Source organism: Drosophila ficusphila, unplaced genomic scaffold (genome assembly GCF_018152265.1).
Source record: "Drosophila ficusphila isolate 14025-0441.05 unplaced genomic scaffold, ASM1815226v1 contig_414, whole genome shotgun sequence".
Taxonomy (NCBI): Eukaryota; Metazoa; Arthropoda; class Insecta; order Diptera; family Drosophilidae; genus Drosophila; species Drosophila ficusphila.
The window spans coordinates 2,920,831-2,937,302 of record NW_025064328.1 but is presented as its reverse complement, the minus strand read 5'-3'; the positions used below and the strand labels follow the sequence as shown (position 1 = coordinate 2,937,302).

At 39.6% G+C, this 16,472-nt stretch overlaps 4 protein-coding genes and 1 long non-coding RNA gene across 8 annotated transcripts in view; 2 read left to right on the top strand and 3 right to left on the bottom strand.

Annotated features, from left to right (window-relative positions):
* The window catches only part of LOC108094832 (low-density lipoprotein receptor-related protein 6), a 32,257-nt gene extending 30,475 nt beyond the window's left edge, over positions 1-1,782 (bottom strand). The window contains exon 1 of one of the 2 annotated variants that reach the window (XM_017195624.1): positions 1,688-1,782. The gene's annotated coding sequence lies outside the window, so the exon portion shown is untranslated. Of the gene's footprint in view, positions 1-1,533 lie in introns of both variants that reach the window. The other variant, XM_017195625.2, reaches the window with a different exon arrangement.
* Positions 375-851, top strand: LOC122320107. Its single transcript, XR_006245479.1, has 2 exons — positions 375-570; positions 715-851. It is a non-coding gene; the product is annotated as an uncharacterized LOC122320107 (long non-coding RNA).
* Positions 1,783-2,271: 489 nt separating the features above from the next.
* LOC108094962 (protein CLP1 homolog) lies at positions 2,272-3,952 on the bottom strand. Its single transcript, XM_017195825.1, is given in 5 exon segments — positions 2,272-2,469; positions 2,533-3,040; positions 3,145-3,657; positions 3,660-3,696; positions 3,756-3,952. Coding segments are annotated over 5 exon segments (1,263 nt in total). The 5' UTR covers positions 3,849-3,952; the 3' UTR covers positions 2,272-2,357.
* A 228-nt stretch (positions 3,953-4,180) lies between these two features.
* On the top strand, positions 4,181-5,205 carry LOC108094888 (histone H3-like centromeric protein cid). The gene has a single exon (XM_017195724.2). It carries the CDS (start codon positions 4,269-4,271, stop codon positions 4,977-4,979), a length of 711 nt encoding a protein of 236 aa, XP_017051213.1. The 5' UTR covers positions 4,181-4,268; the 3' UTR covers positions 4,980-5,205.
* Positions 5,206-5,744: 539 nt separating this feature from the next.
* LOC108094886 (cholinephosphotransferase 1) lies at positions 5,745-15,789 on the bottom strand. 3 transcript variants are annotated; one of them, XM_017195721.1, is made up of 6 exons: positions 15,208-15,789; positions 12,395-12,635; positions 12,174-12,332; positions 11,514-11,645; positions 6,672-6,830; positions 5,745-6,550 (listed from the first exon to the last, which is right to left on the bottom strand). In XM_017195721.1, the coding sequence occupies exons 1-6, from the start codon at positions 15,426-15,428 to the stop codon at positions 6,209-6,211; spliced, it is 1,254 nt and encodes a 417-aa protein (XP_017051210.1). In that variant the 5' UTR covers positions 15,429-15,789; the 3' UTR covers positions 5,745-6,208. The 3 variants fall into 3 exon arrangements, with proteins under 3 accessions (XP_017051210.1, XP_017051211.1, XP_017051212.1); XM_017195722.1 differs by lacking the exon at positions 11,514-11,645 and adding an exon at positions 10,599-10,730; XM_017195723.1 differs by lacking the exon at positions 11,514-11,645 and adding an exon at positions 9,795-9,926.
* Positions 15,790-16,472: the final 683 nt, after the last annotated feature.

The following is a 16,472-nucleotide window of genomic DNA, read 5'->3' as shown; positions in this document are numbered from 1 at the left end:
GGCGTAGGGGTAGGGATAGATGAAAACCTACTTCTTTTGGCAGGCGTTGGGAAGGGGTAAATAATTTCGGACCGCTAAATGGGGTGGGTTTCTGAATATGACCATAAGTTACAACGAAGTTGTGACTAATTATTGTCTTTCTTCAGAATATGCACGGTCACATCAGTATAAAATGTCGTGCAAAATGTGTCAAAAGTGAAAAAAAGTTAAGTTTATTCTAAAAAACAAGATAAAGGTAAGTTATAACATAAATATTTTTGTTTGTATATCCTTATTTCAGCGTTACGGATATGGTGAACATAAGCATTTTTACGAAAACTAAATATTAGCCGCCAGAGGCGGTTGTCAAGTAAGTAAGTAAGTTTTTTATTTAAATTTATTTTTCAATTTCACAAGAACAAACAAATGTTTATTTTCATAAAATTTGTAATAGATTCGACATCAAAGATTCTGGCCCATATGTCAATATTAATGGCAAATCTGAACGTGCGCAAGCGGGGATTTCCGATTTCATTATTTGAAGAACTCGGCCATTTGGACTCCGATGCCGAAGCCAATCCAGAAGCATTTGTAAGTACAGTCCTGTGTCCCCATGCTTTTTACTATGTTTATTACTTATTTTTCTAAATTTCTCTATTTTTTCCATTACTTTTTATATATTTATTATTTGTATTAATATGTAATATATTAATGTATTATGGTTTTTATTTTCAGAGTCACTCAGAAACGACATATCAAGATGATCTGCGTTCACCGTTCACTAAGGCAAAAAATAAAACATACAACAATACTTTTGTCATAAAGCCCTTGGACTGTAAATAGATTAATAAATGCATATACCAATTTAAAAAGTATTCTTTTTTATTGCTGTTTTGCATGTGGAAATTCTGAAAAGCGGGAAGGCCAAAAACCAGTGGATTTTGTCCTGCGTTAGGCAGCAGGATTTCCACTGGTTTTTTCAGTACAAAAACCAGTGGATTTCCACTGGTTTTTTCAGGACAAAAACCAGTGGATTTTGCCCTGCTTTCGGCAGCTGTAGATCCAGTGGATTTTGCCCTGCTTTCGGCAGCTGTAGATCCAGTGGATTTTGTCCTGCTTTGAGCAGCTGTAGATCCACTGGAAAACCTCCTCTACCCCTGCCTTTTGTGTGTCACCCCCGTGTATTTGGCAAGGAGAGAAGGCAGAAAAGGAAGGGGTAGAGGAGGTTTTCCACACATTTCTTGTATGAAGAAAGCAGAGGAAAGAAGCATATTTTCCACAGGTTTTTTCCCGCTGGGCACTTTCCAATGGAAAATTTCACGACGACAACCAAAACAAACGCAGTTTGCCGCTGGAAAATGCAGCAACAAAGCAACAGAGGAAAGAGAGGGAGACAAAAATGTACACAGGCACGCACACACCAAGAAAACACAACGTCTTTCAAGCAGGCCGTAAATTTAGATGCCCGAGATCTCTTGTTTTGTTTTTAGAACCATTTGATACACATTTACACCACAACAACAACAGCACCAGCTCGCACGCTGCACAACAAACCCGAAAAACACGCCAAATTCCGAAGCAATGTCCTAGTCCCGCCAAAAAGTGTATTAATCACGACCGTTTAGCCGCTAATTGTTTGTTTGGCTCACGCAATTCGACCGAGCGTGGCCATTTTGTGGTTACTTTGTTTTGTAAATATTCGATTTACTTTTCACTGAGTTTTCCGTTCCCCGTGTTGCCGTGTTTTTCGTCTCGCTCTTTCGAACAGTGTGACCGTACTGGGGCGACGTCAAGTGCCGTTGGTGTGGCCGCTTCAAATGTACTAAATGAACTCAAGGCAACGTTTAATATCTACCAAAAATATATTAAAGATCGGAAATACCGTAGCTGGTTTTACATCCCTTTATTATTTCCATTTTAAAATATGTTTTCAACAAAAAATTAAAAAAGATGCTCCGTTAAATTGTAAACAAAAATATGGACTTTAAATAAAATTAATCAGAATCGAAAAAAGTCTCAAGTCCATATATTTAAATATATTTAGCGCTGACACAAACCATTGGCTTGAGCGGGAAAACACTGAACAAAAATGTTAGCTTTTATTAGAGAAATAGGAAATGCTGTTTTCATCAAAATTTTTATAAATTTATAGGTGTTTATTATAATACATATATATTTTGCTTTTTTATTATATTACATCCACCAGTTTAAGAAAAGTTCCAAAGGTGTACTTCATTTACGCAATTTAAGTTTTCGACCTTGAAGGGCTAAGAATTTTGTTTGAACATCCGATACGTTAACATTTAAAACTGTATTTGTAACTCGCAAGATAAATTTAAATATTCCTAAAGTACAACTAATGAAAGTCTTTACAAATGCTAGGTGTCCATGAATTGCATTTCCGACCACAGCAGGAGAGCATTTGGTGGCAGAGGTCGCGGCTGCGGTGAAAGCAGCATTACTGCCTGCCTCTCCATGTCCACTTCGGTTCTAGAGTACACAAAATAAGTTATAATTATTTTAGGCAATCAGCTTCAAGTTGCCAGCACTTACACGCATAAAAAGCCGGCTACGTTGGTGCCAATAACATCATCTTCAACGGACTCGGCGAAGCTGAGTGCCAGCATGTGATGGATGAGGGCAGGTGTTGGAGTGACGGCCACCACCTTCGTCTTATTGTCCTCCGCCTTCATACCAATTGGCATACAGGAGTCGGGAAGCGGTGGCGCTCCGATCTTGTACAGCCGCAGATCCTGGAACTTCACCTCAAAGCTAAACGGATAAAATGGCGCCTTTACATTTCCGTAAAAGTACTCTCTAATTCGCTGATCCCGCGCCTCGTGCCGCAGTTTTTTGCTTCGCTCCACGACACCTCCACTCTTCGGCAGTAGCACCACATTGACTCCCTTGGGCACGTCCCGCAGCAGCTCATTGTAGAGACGCTCCTGGTCCAAAACGAAGATGGCACAGGCTCCGTACGCCTTTACAGCGTGCAACAGGTGCGCATAACCGGAGCCTTTTACCCAGCCGCAGGTGTTTACTATGATGCCGGAGCTTTTGGCTGGGAAAAAAGAAAATTAATAATTCGTCAAGCCTATCTTTAAAAACACCTTTTCGATTCAACCAAAATAAAATGGTTTCACAGATTCCCAATAACGAACTTACTGCGCTTGTTGCTGCTGAGAGACTGCAGGGTGACCTCGGCCATCTTGGAGACGACGGCATTGTACAAAACACTGTTTCCGCTGGGTGACTTGTGGCCAAAGTGATAGACCAACGGCGCAGTCTTGGCGAATCCCTCCTCGACGCTCGCTGGCCGTTCGATAAGGATGGTGGCCACGCTCCCGGAAACGGCAATGGAGCCCTGGCCGACGTCCAAGTCGGCGTAGAGAGGCCGACGACCCACCCGCACAGCATAGTTGAGCAGAATTCGGCACAGAGTACTCTTGCCCACGTCCATGGGACCGACAACCATGGCCACTGGACCGCGGCGGTCCTTCTCCTCGGCCTCTGTGCGGAATTGCTCCAGAGCCGCGTGGCAATTGACGTATTGCACCATCGGCGTCTCTTTTGAGATGTAGCACACGTCCATTTGCCCGGATACGTGTAGCACACATCCCTGATACGTGAAGATAGCCACCTTAGCGCCCACGCCGAACTCGTACTTCTTTTTTTTACCAGTTCCGTGCCGAACAGCTCTGCAAAGCCGTTGACAAGCTGGGCAAGAGAAAATTATTACAGGATATATGGCTTTCTATAGCAGAAGATACACTTACAGAAACCTGGACTTTGGCGTCCTGCTGCTCGATCTCGAAGCGCAACTCGGAGTCTACCTCCAAAGTGTAGTCCTTGCCATGCTCCTCCGACATGGCTGTGTACTCTGTCCTCTTAATTTACTTAAATGGCGAAATTATGGAAATATTCTGTCCGAGGAGGAAAATAATGGTAAACAACTTCAGAAGTGAGTGTTGGGGAACGCTATCTCATCAGCTGAGTATCAAATTAGTATTCAAACATTATTTATAAAAAAAAGTATTATTTACAAATAAAACAGTTCTCATGTTCCAAAATCAACAGTTCCCCAGTTAATAACGTATATTATTTATAACAAATAAAAATTAGTTTAAAAAAAAGTTAATTCGAATAAATTTTTCAAACCCATTATCGATAAGTCGATAACATGGATTTTTTATATGTCGATTCGGTCACACTGCACAAAAAAAGCGGGAATGCTTTCAAACAACAAAATTAACGCCGAGATTCTAAGATAGATAAAAGAAAATCACATAATGCCAAGAAAAACCGCCGCGAGGACCACCAATGTGCCAAAACCAACATTAGGCGACACGGACGCTGAAAGCGACGACGACACTGCATTCCGATCACCTGAACCCGAGGATGGCACCGACTACGGCTTAGAGTTTACCACCAGTCGACTGACGCTGCAGGATGCCAACAATCGTCGCTGCTCGACGCTGCGCAAGGACACAAATGCCGGCAGGAGAACCCGGCAAGCGGAAAGGACCTCATCCAGCGCCGAGGAAGATGAGGAAAACTATCAACCGGAACTTAGGCAGTCAAATCGACAAGAGCGACAGCCGGCATCCAATCAGCAGCAGAGTCGCCAAGCTGCCGGCCAGGTAACAAGAGCAGGAACCAGCGGTACCCAGGCTCAGCCCAGGCGACGCAAAGCTCCGAATCCCATAAGCAGGGCTAGGCGAATGGATCGCGATATCCGCCGACTGCAGGAAAATCCGGGCTTGCTCATACCGAAACTGCCGTTCTCGCGACTGGTGCGAGAACTAATTGTCCAGTTCAGCGACGGCGCGCCATTGAGGGTCACCGAGGGTGCCTTGTTGGCCATGCAAGAATCCTCCGAAATGTACTTGACCCAACGGCTCTCCGACGCCTACTTGCTAACAAGACACCGCAGTCGCGTCACGCTGGAGGTGCGCGACATGGCGTTGATGAGCTACATCTGTGACCGTGCTCATCGCTAGACCAAAATACGCAAGGCTGTAAGGCATATTTAGATTTTAATTTAATAATTAAATCCTGTATAGTTAGATCCACATTATAGTAAATCTGGAGCGGCAGGTTTTAGTTCTTGTATTTAGCTTGGATTCCGTGTTAGTTTTGTTGTCGCGCAAAGTTTTGATTATACATTTTGTAATTTTAAGTGTAAAAATGTTGAATAAAAAGTTTTTAAGCATTTTGTTAGCTTTATACACTTTGTTTTTAAAGGAAATGATAACCATAAACAACGCTTATAATCACACCAATAAAATACTTTGTTTCATTTTGTTTTTAGCAATTCGTTTTATTTCTATTTCTTGCTGTTTGTTTCATCTCCAATTTCTTGTACAACATAAAACATAATCCATAATAGTTTAACTATAAAGTTGCCGGCCAGCGCCAAGCGAACTACACATATAGGTTTTTAGCTAGGATTAGGATGCATAAGATGTAGTCACGCGAAACGCACTAAAATTATGGGCCTAGTCAGGGTAGGTAGTGCGCTTTTTGAAATGAGTCACCATTTAGAATGTCGCGGCCCTTCAAACGACCCGATGAGTAGGAAACTAAGCACTAAAACGAGTAACATGAATAGATATACTGGCCTCAACTGAAAATCGCAACGGCAATTTGTCTTTCGTGGGATGGATCTTAAACGCCGATGGGCATTCTCAGAACTTAAACGTAAATTGAGCTTTCGTCGAGCTATTTTTAGGCTTAATCTGCATTCTTTTTGGCATTTGCACAAGTGTGATTTAGCACAGTAAAAATACTGCAATCTAGATTTATTACAACTTACACAATCATACAAAATATATTTATATTTATATATTTAGCCATATAATTGATATCGGAGACTGCAACAGTTCTTTCTCCCAGCAGCCCTAGCCACCTCGCATTCTTCGCTACAACAACGTGTTGTAAACTATATTCTAAAATGTAGGAGCAACATTTTGCTTCGCCCTTTCGCTAACGTTTTCTATTTGCTTTTCTTTTATTTCTTTTGTTATTTTCAATTCGTTTTGTTGTGTTAATCCTGTTTCTTTGTTTCGTTTCTGTTTAAACATCGACGGTGAATTTTGTTGGGTTGTGTTTACGGGTTTTTCTTTTGTAATAATTGCGCTCCACCTGCTCCTACGAGTATCCCTCGTCACTAACGACGTAAATTTGTAAAAGAAAACTAATTAAAGTAGCGGGAAACCGAAACCGACACCTAGTGCGGTTTGCTCTTGGACTTTCGATGCGCGGTGCCACCGTTCTTGTCCGCACTGCTGCCAAAGTTGCTCTGGCTGCTCACCGATGCGGTTTCCGGATGCAGAGTCACGCCCTTGGGCGTGTACGGTATCCGGAAGAGATTGATGCGCAGGTGCTGGCAGATCTCCAGACAGACCTGGGCGCAGTAGCGCAGCAGGTCCTGGGTGCCCCAGATGAGGGTGAACCACAGCAGCCAGATCTCCGGCACGATGCAGTTGAAGTACTGGTTGAGGAACAGCAGCGAGGGACCAAGCAGCGACCAGTCCAGGTACTCCATCTCCGACTTGGTCATGTGGGCAATCTGCGAGTGATTTAAATAATTAATAGAAAGCTTATAGGAAAAACTCATAAGAGGGATAGGCTTGAATAAAATTAAATTACCTAATGATGTAATTTAATTTTTTTGTAACCCTTAGACTTACCACCAACTTGTTGGTGACCTTGGCGGCCACCATTCCGAAGGCCAGGATGTAAACCGAGGCGTGCTCGGTGAAGATGTTCTGCGGCGACTTCTGGGCAATCATCAGGGCGGGCAGCACGACCAGCGTGAGCGGGATGCTGGGCGACAGGACACTGGTGCCCTGCAGGAGTACGAATAAAGCCCAAATCAAAAAAGGATCTCTGGTTTTTTGTTGCACGCTTGCAAAGTGTCGCCGTTTATCGGAATTGTGCTTATTAGACTTTAAACGAAGTGTTGGTTATGTGCATCAACTTAGCAGAACAACTTTAGATATTTAAATTTTTTTCTTTCTCATAATTTGCCGTTAATTATCCGTAAATTATTCGTGAAAGAAAAAAATTTGCCATTAATTTTTTAAAAAATATTGGGTGTTCTGCTAAGTTGATATCAACTTAGCAGTACAACTCACTAATATTCAACTTTTTCAACTTTTTCTTTTACAAGAATTTGCCGTTAATTATCCGTAAATTATTCGTGAAAGAATCAAATTTGCCGCTCAACTTTTTGATTTTTTATTTTAAAAAAACCTTAATGTTCTGCTAAGTTGATATCAAGTTAGCAGTACAACACACTAAAACTAAACTTTTTCAACTTTTTCTTTTACAAGAATTTGAGGTTAATTATCCGAAAATTATTCGTGAAAAGAATCAAATTTGCCGCTCAACTTTTGGATTTTTTATTTTAAAAAAACCTTAATGTTCTGCTAAGTTGATATCAAGTTAGCAGTACAACACACTAAAAATAAACTTTTTCAACTTTTTCTTTTACAAGAATTTGCCGTTAATTATCCGTAAATTATTCGTGAAAGAATCAAATTTGCCGCTCAATTTGTATATTTATTAAAACAAAAAAAGTGTTTCGTTTTGTTAATTTAATTAGCAGGCCACCCCGAATAAAAAAGGACGTTTCCACTATTCTTTCGGCTTTGAAGTTACCGAATTTTATTTATCCGTAAATTATTCGTAAGAAAATGTTATGATTTTTTTTCTTGAAATAAATAATTTTTTTATTTTATGTTTTCGAATAAATATTAGTTGATTTTTTTCATACACTGCCCAAAATCACCCAAGAAAAATAAGAAATCAGCATTGAGATTTTTGTTATATGTACATATATTGAAAACTTGAAGGTTTTATTTTTAAATGTGTCGAACGACCGCTCATCAATATAAGACTCGTCTGTCACAGATTCTTGCAAGGATTTATTAAAATTTCTTTTAGTTGACTCTTTTCCAGTCAAAATGTATTTAAGGTCAACCTATTGTTTACTATGTACGTACATAAAAAATTGCCACGATTCGGTGACGATTTGGGCAAGTTGATCGTTGTAGCAACGCTATTTTTTTTTCGGAGAAACCGCGTTTTTCACCGAAACGTGGCAACGCTATTTTTTATGTAGTAAACAATAGGTACTGAAATACGTTTTGACTGGAAAAGAGTCAACTAAAAGAAATTTTAATAAATCCTTGCAAGAATCTGTGACAGACGAGTCTTATATTGATGAGCGGTCGTTCGGCACATTTAAAAATAAAACCTTCAAGTTTTCAATATATGTACATATAACAAAAATCTCAATGCTGATTTCTTATTTTTCTTGGGTGATTTTGGGCAGTGTATGAAAAAAAATCAACTAATATTTATTCGAAAACATAAAATAAAAAAATTATTTATTTCAAGAAAAAAAATCATAACATTTTCTTACGAATAATTTACGGATAAATAAAATTCGGTAACTTCAAAGCCGAAAGAATAGTGGAAACGTCCTTTTTTATTCGGGGTGGCCTGCTAATTAAATTAACAAAACGAAACACTTTTTTTGTTTTAATAAATATACAAATTGAGCGGCAAATTTGATTCTTTCACGAATAATTTACGGATAATTAACGGCAAATTCTTGTAAAAGAAAAAGTTGAAAAAGTTTAGTTTTAGTGTGTTGTACTGCTAACTTGATATCAACTTAGCAGAACATTAAGGTTTTTTTAAAATAAAAAATCCAAAAGTTGAGCGGCAAATTTGATTCTTTCACGAATTATTTACGGATAATTAACGGCAAATTCTTGTAAAAGAAAAAGTTGAAAAAGTTTAGTTTTAGTGTGTTGTACTGCTAACTTGATATCAACTTAGCAGAACATTAAGGTTTTTTTAAAATAAAAAATCAAAAAGTTGAGCGGCAAATTTGATTCTTTCACGAATAATTTACGGATAATTAACGGCAAATTCTTGTAAAAGAAAAAGTTGAAAAAGTTGAATATTAGTGAGTTGTACTGCTAAGTTGATATCAACTTAGCAGAACACCCAATATTTTTTAAAAAAATTAAGCGGCAAATTTTTTTCTTTCACGAATAATTTACGGATAATTAACGGCAAATTATGAGAAAGAAAAAAATTTAAATATCAAAAGTTGTTCTGCTAAGTTGATGCACATGTGTTGGTTAACTTGTGAAAATAAATCACGGCACATTTTGCAAGAGTGACAACAATTTGAGTGTGCACAAACAAAAGTGAACAAAAATTCTTTTGGCTTTTTGTGTTTTTTTTATAGGGTATCAGTAATTTTCCCTCTAGGAACTTGGACTTCGAAAACACCAGAGGGAAAATTGCTCTTACTGTTTTGCTGTTTTTATTACATGTTTTATTTACACGGTCTAGCACTATTGGGCGGGTGTGTGGGTGGGTGGGTTGTTGGTGGATTGGTCGGTTTTTGTGGGTTATAAATGCACATATGTCAGTATAAAAAGCCAATTTACCAAACGAAAGCACAATGCAAAAGTAAAAGCAATCGACATGCCATGCCAAAACTGACACCAAAAACAAGAACTACGAGCTACACAAATAACTATACTAGATGTAAACGAACATGGGACGTGCACTTGGATCGATATAGATAGCATTACTCAAGGCAGTAGTTAAAGGCAACACGTTTCGGACTCTCAGATCTCAAATTGTATGCTACTTAAACCGATTTACAGTGCGTTTTAACCACATAAGAAACATGAATTTTCTCAAAAACGCACTGCACACCAGGACAAGGACGAAACTATCTCGAAGGGAGTTCTTCGAGGTGGGATTATACGTAAAGTTCTTACTGCAACCGACGATCCGTTCTTGCCACAACCTTCGGTCAAAATGCACTTTGAGTAGCGCAGTGTTAGAATAAAATCTACGCCGCAGGCCACATAAATTGGCAGAAATCTCGTTTCGCAGTCGAAGTACGGTAGCTGTTTTATTTTTATGAAATGGATTTCAGTTTCGTTTTGGTTTGTCAAACGATATTGATTGATTGATTGCGTGCGGAAGAAAAGAACGACGCACATTAAAATTTCATTTGTAATTACGAAACACTTGTGCTTTTTCCAGAAGTCTTTTGGTAACTAAAAATGTAATATCGATTTTCCAGAAGCTCCATTCACCAATTTAAACATAATATTTAATTAAAATTATATTAAGGCTAGTTTGATTACAGCTAAATTGCATTCGATTAGTAAATAAATATAAATAGCACTTAAAAAACTAAGGAAACCCAAGCAGCAGCATGCATCAAATGACATCCAATGATATGAACTATTAGTCGATTTCGGGAATAGGAAATTAATCGAGTGCGAGAGCCCAAACCAAATTCCAGAACCCTTTACCGAACGAGTCGAAATTGCAAGCCATGTCCAAAATCCAAGTCAAAGGAAAATGCAAACGGATATTAGTAGAGAACCCAAAAAGCAGAACCAAGGATTAGAAAACGATGTTATGGCTGTGGGGCTACGGATTAACTGATTAGCTGATTAACTGATGGCCCGCTTTCGAGTTAGTCTGTTATTAAGGTTTTGTTATATAATAGTTTTCACAATAGTTTTACGCCTCGTTTTTGTTTTGCGAGAGGAGGGTGCAATGCTTACAGCAACTGAGGAGCCGTTTTTGCCACTGCCGCCTTCAGTAAACATTTTTAAGAAATTGATTATATTCAAGGTATAACCGAATGTGATAAATATTAATATTGTATAATTCCATGAAAGGCCCACGATTGGTATCTAGTAAAGATGAAAGATTGCAAGAAAACAATTAAATTTAGAATCTTCGACTACATTCAGAGGATGGAAAAATTTGTTGGTAAAATGTTTGGTTTGGTTAACGAGTTCCTCGAGTGCTAACAGTCGAATATATCAACTGTGAACGCCCTGCAACTCATACTTACAATCTACACTTAAAGAAAATACATAGGGGTACAGTTTAGATTTAAATATTATTATTGGTTTGAGTAGGTAAATCCAAAACCGAAAGACAATAAAGACATAAAGAGTAAATAGATTGTCAACTGGACAATTGGACAGGGCAAATACATAGATTAATAGTAGGCGTAACTAAGAATTAACTTAAATTTTGCATTCAGCAGCCTCAAATAATTTTGTGTATGTGTGTTTTTATTTTTTATTTTTTTAGGCATGCTCTCGTTTTGCTTCCGAATATTTCATTGTTGAGTGGTTTCAATAGCAACAAAGCAGGTTATTATTTTTGCAGCAGATCCGCCGATTGAACCAAAGACACATGAACAAGAATCAAAAACGGCACAGATTAAATAGGCAAGCAATTGGGGGGTTAAAGAGTGGGATAAATGGGTTAAGGGGTTATCCTCACGCCACGCACCTTCCTCGAAATTCTCAGCTGAGCTGGTCACTCTTTCAATTCAGATAATCTTCTGGTTTTTTTTTGTTTTTGTTTTCAGGAGCCAAAATAGTTTTTGTTTTGTGTGTGTGTGTGTCTTGTAGTAGTGGTAGTAGTGTTTTGTATCGTGTGTGTGTGTGTTAAGGACTTACAGCAACTGTGGAGCCATTCTTGCCAACACCACCGGCTTTAATGACGGAAAATACATAAGTTAGGGAGAGCAGACCGCACACAATGGTCGTCATTGCCGGCCCATACCAAAGCTCTATACTGCCAATGCCGATCTGAGTGTTATATTGTGGGTGGGTGGGTGTATGGTGTTGGTTTGTTAAGTGTTTTAGGCATTGGATATCGGCGGGTTTGTTTAGAGAGCGCGCGCAGTACGCATTAAGTACATAGAAGTAGAAGGTATTAGACATTTATAATTAATTAGAGACTATACGGAAAACTATAGATAATTATATCAGAGAGTGGTTTGTGTTTGTGTTTCGTCCTGGCCTCGAGAACCTAACAATTAACGTGGCGAATATGCAAAAACTTAATGGTTGGGAGGCTGAACTCAAAACTAGCACGCTAAATCGAATGGAACACAACTTAGGGCAGCTGAGCCGAGCTTAAATCTAGGCAGCCTGAACAAAACTCGAGCTCTAAACTCTATGATAAACGTAACGAAATAAAACTCTTAAAACTACGCTTAAGTAACTAGAGAAAATATGCGAGGGTATGCAAAGAACTTCCGGAAATAATGCTTTAAATCGAAATAAGGTATTTTTCTTCGCTGGGTGGTTTGTGTCTTTGGTAACCACTCCTACCTTGGTCAACCAGATCTCGGGGCCCAGAGCAGCGGACACCAGGTGAATGGCAATGATCGAGAACTGCGCCTCCGTCACGTCGATGCGACCGAAGCGCATTGTTCCAGACACATACGTCTGCCAGTGGGCGCAGTAGAAGAGAGCTATAGCACAGAAGCACTGTAAGAGAATCCCTGAATTTATCTTGCTCTTAAAGATCTGTGTGTGTGTAATCCACTCACCTGGAAGAAGAGCCAGTTGGGATAGTGACCCAGTTGGCAGGAGATGCAGGCCGACAGGGCCACGAACACCGTGGATATGGAGTCACAGCCGTGGTCAAAGAGCTCGCCCAGCGGCGAGGAGGTATTCGTGCGACGCGCCTGCTTCCCGTCGATGGAGTCCAGACTCTGGTAGATGAACAGGCCCAGGGCACACAGCACACAGGTCCAACGTGGCGGCGCCTCAACGCCATTTGGACTATAGCTGTAGGTGGGAATTGGGAATTAAGAAGTGAATAATGAGACAAATCTTAAATAAAAGGGTTTCTTTTGCAAATTCTAATATTTCAAGATGCAAATTCTAATATAATATATCAATGACGGAAATTCATAGTAATCATTGCTGCTTTTTCCTACACACCCTTTATATTTTGTAATACGAGTTTTATAAGATTACTAACCTTGATAGTAGCTCTGATTTCTAGTTCAATCAAGTCAAATCTCTTGGGAGAATAAACTGTGTTTTTATTGATTACATGTTGAGTAAGCAATCTGATTCACTGCATAGATTGACTAACCACAAAATTCAAGTGAAATATAACTTAATAATATCATTTGAAATGTAACAATCTTTAAATAATTAAACCATTAAAGCTCCAACACTTATTATGAAATCTTAAAATGTATTAATACTAATAACTCTCATTAGTTTCTGTTGAATTTACCCCGTGTTTAATCTCTTGTAAATAAATAATAATCGACCAAGTGAATTAAGTCTGTTTTCCACCAATCAGAACTGGCAAGCGTATAATTTGAAACCGTTTCGTTCGTTTCCAAGTCAATTAGGTGCTACCATTTCCCAGCGAAACAAAAACAGACCGACGTCAGTGAGCATAAGATCGCCTGATGAGCAAAGTTCCCAAGCTGAATTCAGTAATTATCACTCAGACTAAGTATAAAATCACTGCTTTGCAGCTGGCACTTCGAGTAGGAACGATAAGGGAGCTGCTATCTCCTCAGCCATGTCGCCAAATCAGCTGACTCTGCGGTTCCGGCTCGGAATTTTGGCACACCGCAAGCTACAAGCGAGTCGAAACACCTGATTCCAGCTGAATCATCGTACATACATAGATAGATTATTACTGACACTACTTTATCGAGTCCCACTGACCTAGACAAGTTTACCTAAATCCGCAAGCGGGCTGGTAACAGTTTGTTTTATTTTTTCACAAAATTATTAAAACAAATACAGAAGTGCAAACAAATGTAGAATAATAATGGGCAGAGTGCAAATGAAAACCGGTCGGCTCTTTTGGCGACGTTTTGTGAATGAATATATAGATCCTATAGCATGTACTTCGGTCTAAAAATAACAGAAACCGACACGTGAGCAGCGTTCAAGGTGATTCATCTGCTGGGGGGACAGAAGTAAATGACTTTTCAGCCACTTTGATGGACTGGCCGTCGCTCTGAAGCAATCAGCCATAATGGGGGGAAAGTGGGGACACGTGGGCCTCAACAATTTGACGGTTTATTATTATTTAATTCCACAAAGAGTCATAGCTGTACTTTATATATTTAATGTCACCTGACTTTTGCCCCTTTTACTTGTTAATACCCCTGCCATAAACTTGCATTGAGGTGTTAAAAAACAACAGAATTTCAGCGTTTTACTATTTTTCACTGAGTCAGATCGAGAAAAAATAGAAAAGGCTGCTTTCTGGGCCAGTTCTTTAGAAACTCAAGGTTTTCTCTACAGCCAGAGGGAAAGTCTCTCTCTAAAAATATTTGTTATAATTGCTACAACTTAGTTTTGTTTGTTAAGAGTAGCGGAACACATGTTTTAATGGCGGACTTTGGTGGGAAGACCTATAAAAATCAATTAGGAATGCAAATTGTCATTCTAATTCAATCAAAGGTATCCCAATTGAAAGGCAAACAATTGGAAAATGCAAAATGTGCCCCCCGGGGTTAACTCATGTGAACTTTGTTTCGCAAGCAGAGGCTTTCTGAAAAGTTCTTTCTTTATGCCAGACTTTTACACCTGTTGGTTTTCGTATGCAGTATTTCATCGGCGATTAGCTCGCCTTTGTTTATTTACTTATCGTTTAAAATTGCCGTTTAGCCTGCAACGCCCTCAGACTTAAAGAAATGCGTCACAGAACGACGACAAACGGCAATGATTGCGATTACTTGTATTTTGCGCTGTCCGTGTGTAATGGCTAAAGTGGCGAGACGCCCTCGCTATCTTATCGCTGGCATACATAGTTTGTGTCCAACTGTTCTGAAGAGGGGGTCCGCAGTATACGCCATTTTCACGCCTCCCCACCCACTGGCTTAGTTAGTTAGCGCAGTTATGGAACGATACGCTATCGCTACGCATTATGAAACCAAAACCAAATGCCGCTCGCCTGATTTTCTTGTTTTCTTGCTGTTCTACTTAAAAACATTGCTTTAATACAAAGTTTGAAAATACAGATTTAATTGGTGAATGGTTCATTTAATTAAAAAAAGTAAAAAAAAAAATATTTAAAATATCAAAATGTTTATTGCTTTTAAATAAATAAATAATTAAAAACATATTGGTAGCACACCTAAAACTAATTCAGGAAAAGTGAAATGATGGCAAACAAATCAGGCCAACCCGAAATGACAAGTGACAGGAAAAGACGAAAGAGAACAGCTGATGCAGAGCCCTAAATCCCGCACATTGTGGTGGAAAATTCCTACTCAACCGCCATTGAAAGGACAGAAATGGCATTTCCCAGAATTATGGGGTCAAATGTAGGGGGTAACCGGCAAAAGTATTTCGCGAAAATGGGGTCAGCGGGTCTCACCAGATTAATATCAGCGTGGTGACAACATTCAGGATCAATCCCACGATGGTGATGAGATTGGGGGCCAGCCAAAGTGGCGTCTGGGCGACCAGCCAATTCCACCAGGGTTGCAGCAGGGGATCCAAGAGGCTGGCACTGAAACAGGAGTACTTGTGCTCGCTGAGTTTCCTCAGCTGCTGGGCACTTAGAATGTGCTTCTCCCGGTACGCGAGCAGCGGCATTTTCCTTTCGAGTTACGTGCGTATATCGAGAGTGCGAATCCCTGACGCGCTTTTCGCTTTTCACTTTTCACTTTCCTCTGACCTAGCGCTTTTCCCTCGCGCGCATTTGTGTACGTGTTCCTTGCTGCGCGTTCACGAGTGTGTGTGTGCGTATTCGAGTGCGTGAATCGGTTTTCCTTCGCAACTTCCACACGTGGACCGAAATGCTAGCGTAACTACGGCAAGCTTACGAATTTCTAGCTGAATACTGCGGTGTGGGCGGCTTTACGGTTACGTGGGTGCGCGCGGCGACAGTGCACTTGTATGTTTACTTAACAAAATTAACTTAATTGGACGACCGTGCCGTGCAGCAGTGTTGCCAGATGGCGAAATAGTATGACCAAATATCGATTATGCAAAATGCTTACATTTAGTGTTCCCCTAATTTGAACATGGTTCGAGCCCCGGACGCCCTGATTTTTTTCGTATTGTTAACTTGCGGCGAAACCCTCTTTATTTATGGGAGAATTGTTATAAGACCTGATTTTAAAAATGTCATACGTTGTTTGACTTTGTTACATATATGTAAGCTTATCAACACTGGCAAGGACTTTTGTTAGCCGCGTCACCCTCCATATGCAAAAAGTGGGACCAATCCAAGATTCTAACCACCCAACCTTTTAAATAATCCTTTAACCGCCAAAAGCAACTATTAAATTTTTATATATTATAGTTTATTAGATAAATCAGTTTGTTGCTTAAACTACGTCCTCAACTTAACATACCGTATGCAATGTTTCATTTGTGTATTCGCTTGTTAGTTAATATCTAAACCTTGTCATTTGCCTGCTTTATTGTTACGATTAGAATTTATGTTTAAATATGCGGCTACTACTGGTTCTGGGCCGAGAAATGTTCGCCACCGCCTGCAAATATGCTCAAAAAGTACAAAACTGTCGTGCGTCCAGCTGCTGGCCAATATAAATTGCGGCTTATGTAAACTATGGCCTATCAAAATTTATTTTTGATGTGTTGTATCCATGAGGCATCGTCGTCGTGTTTTTA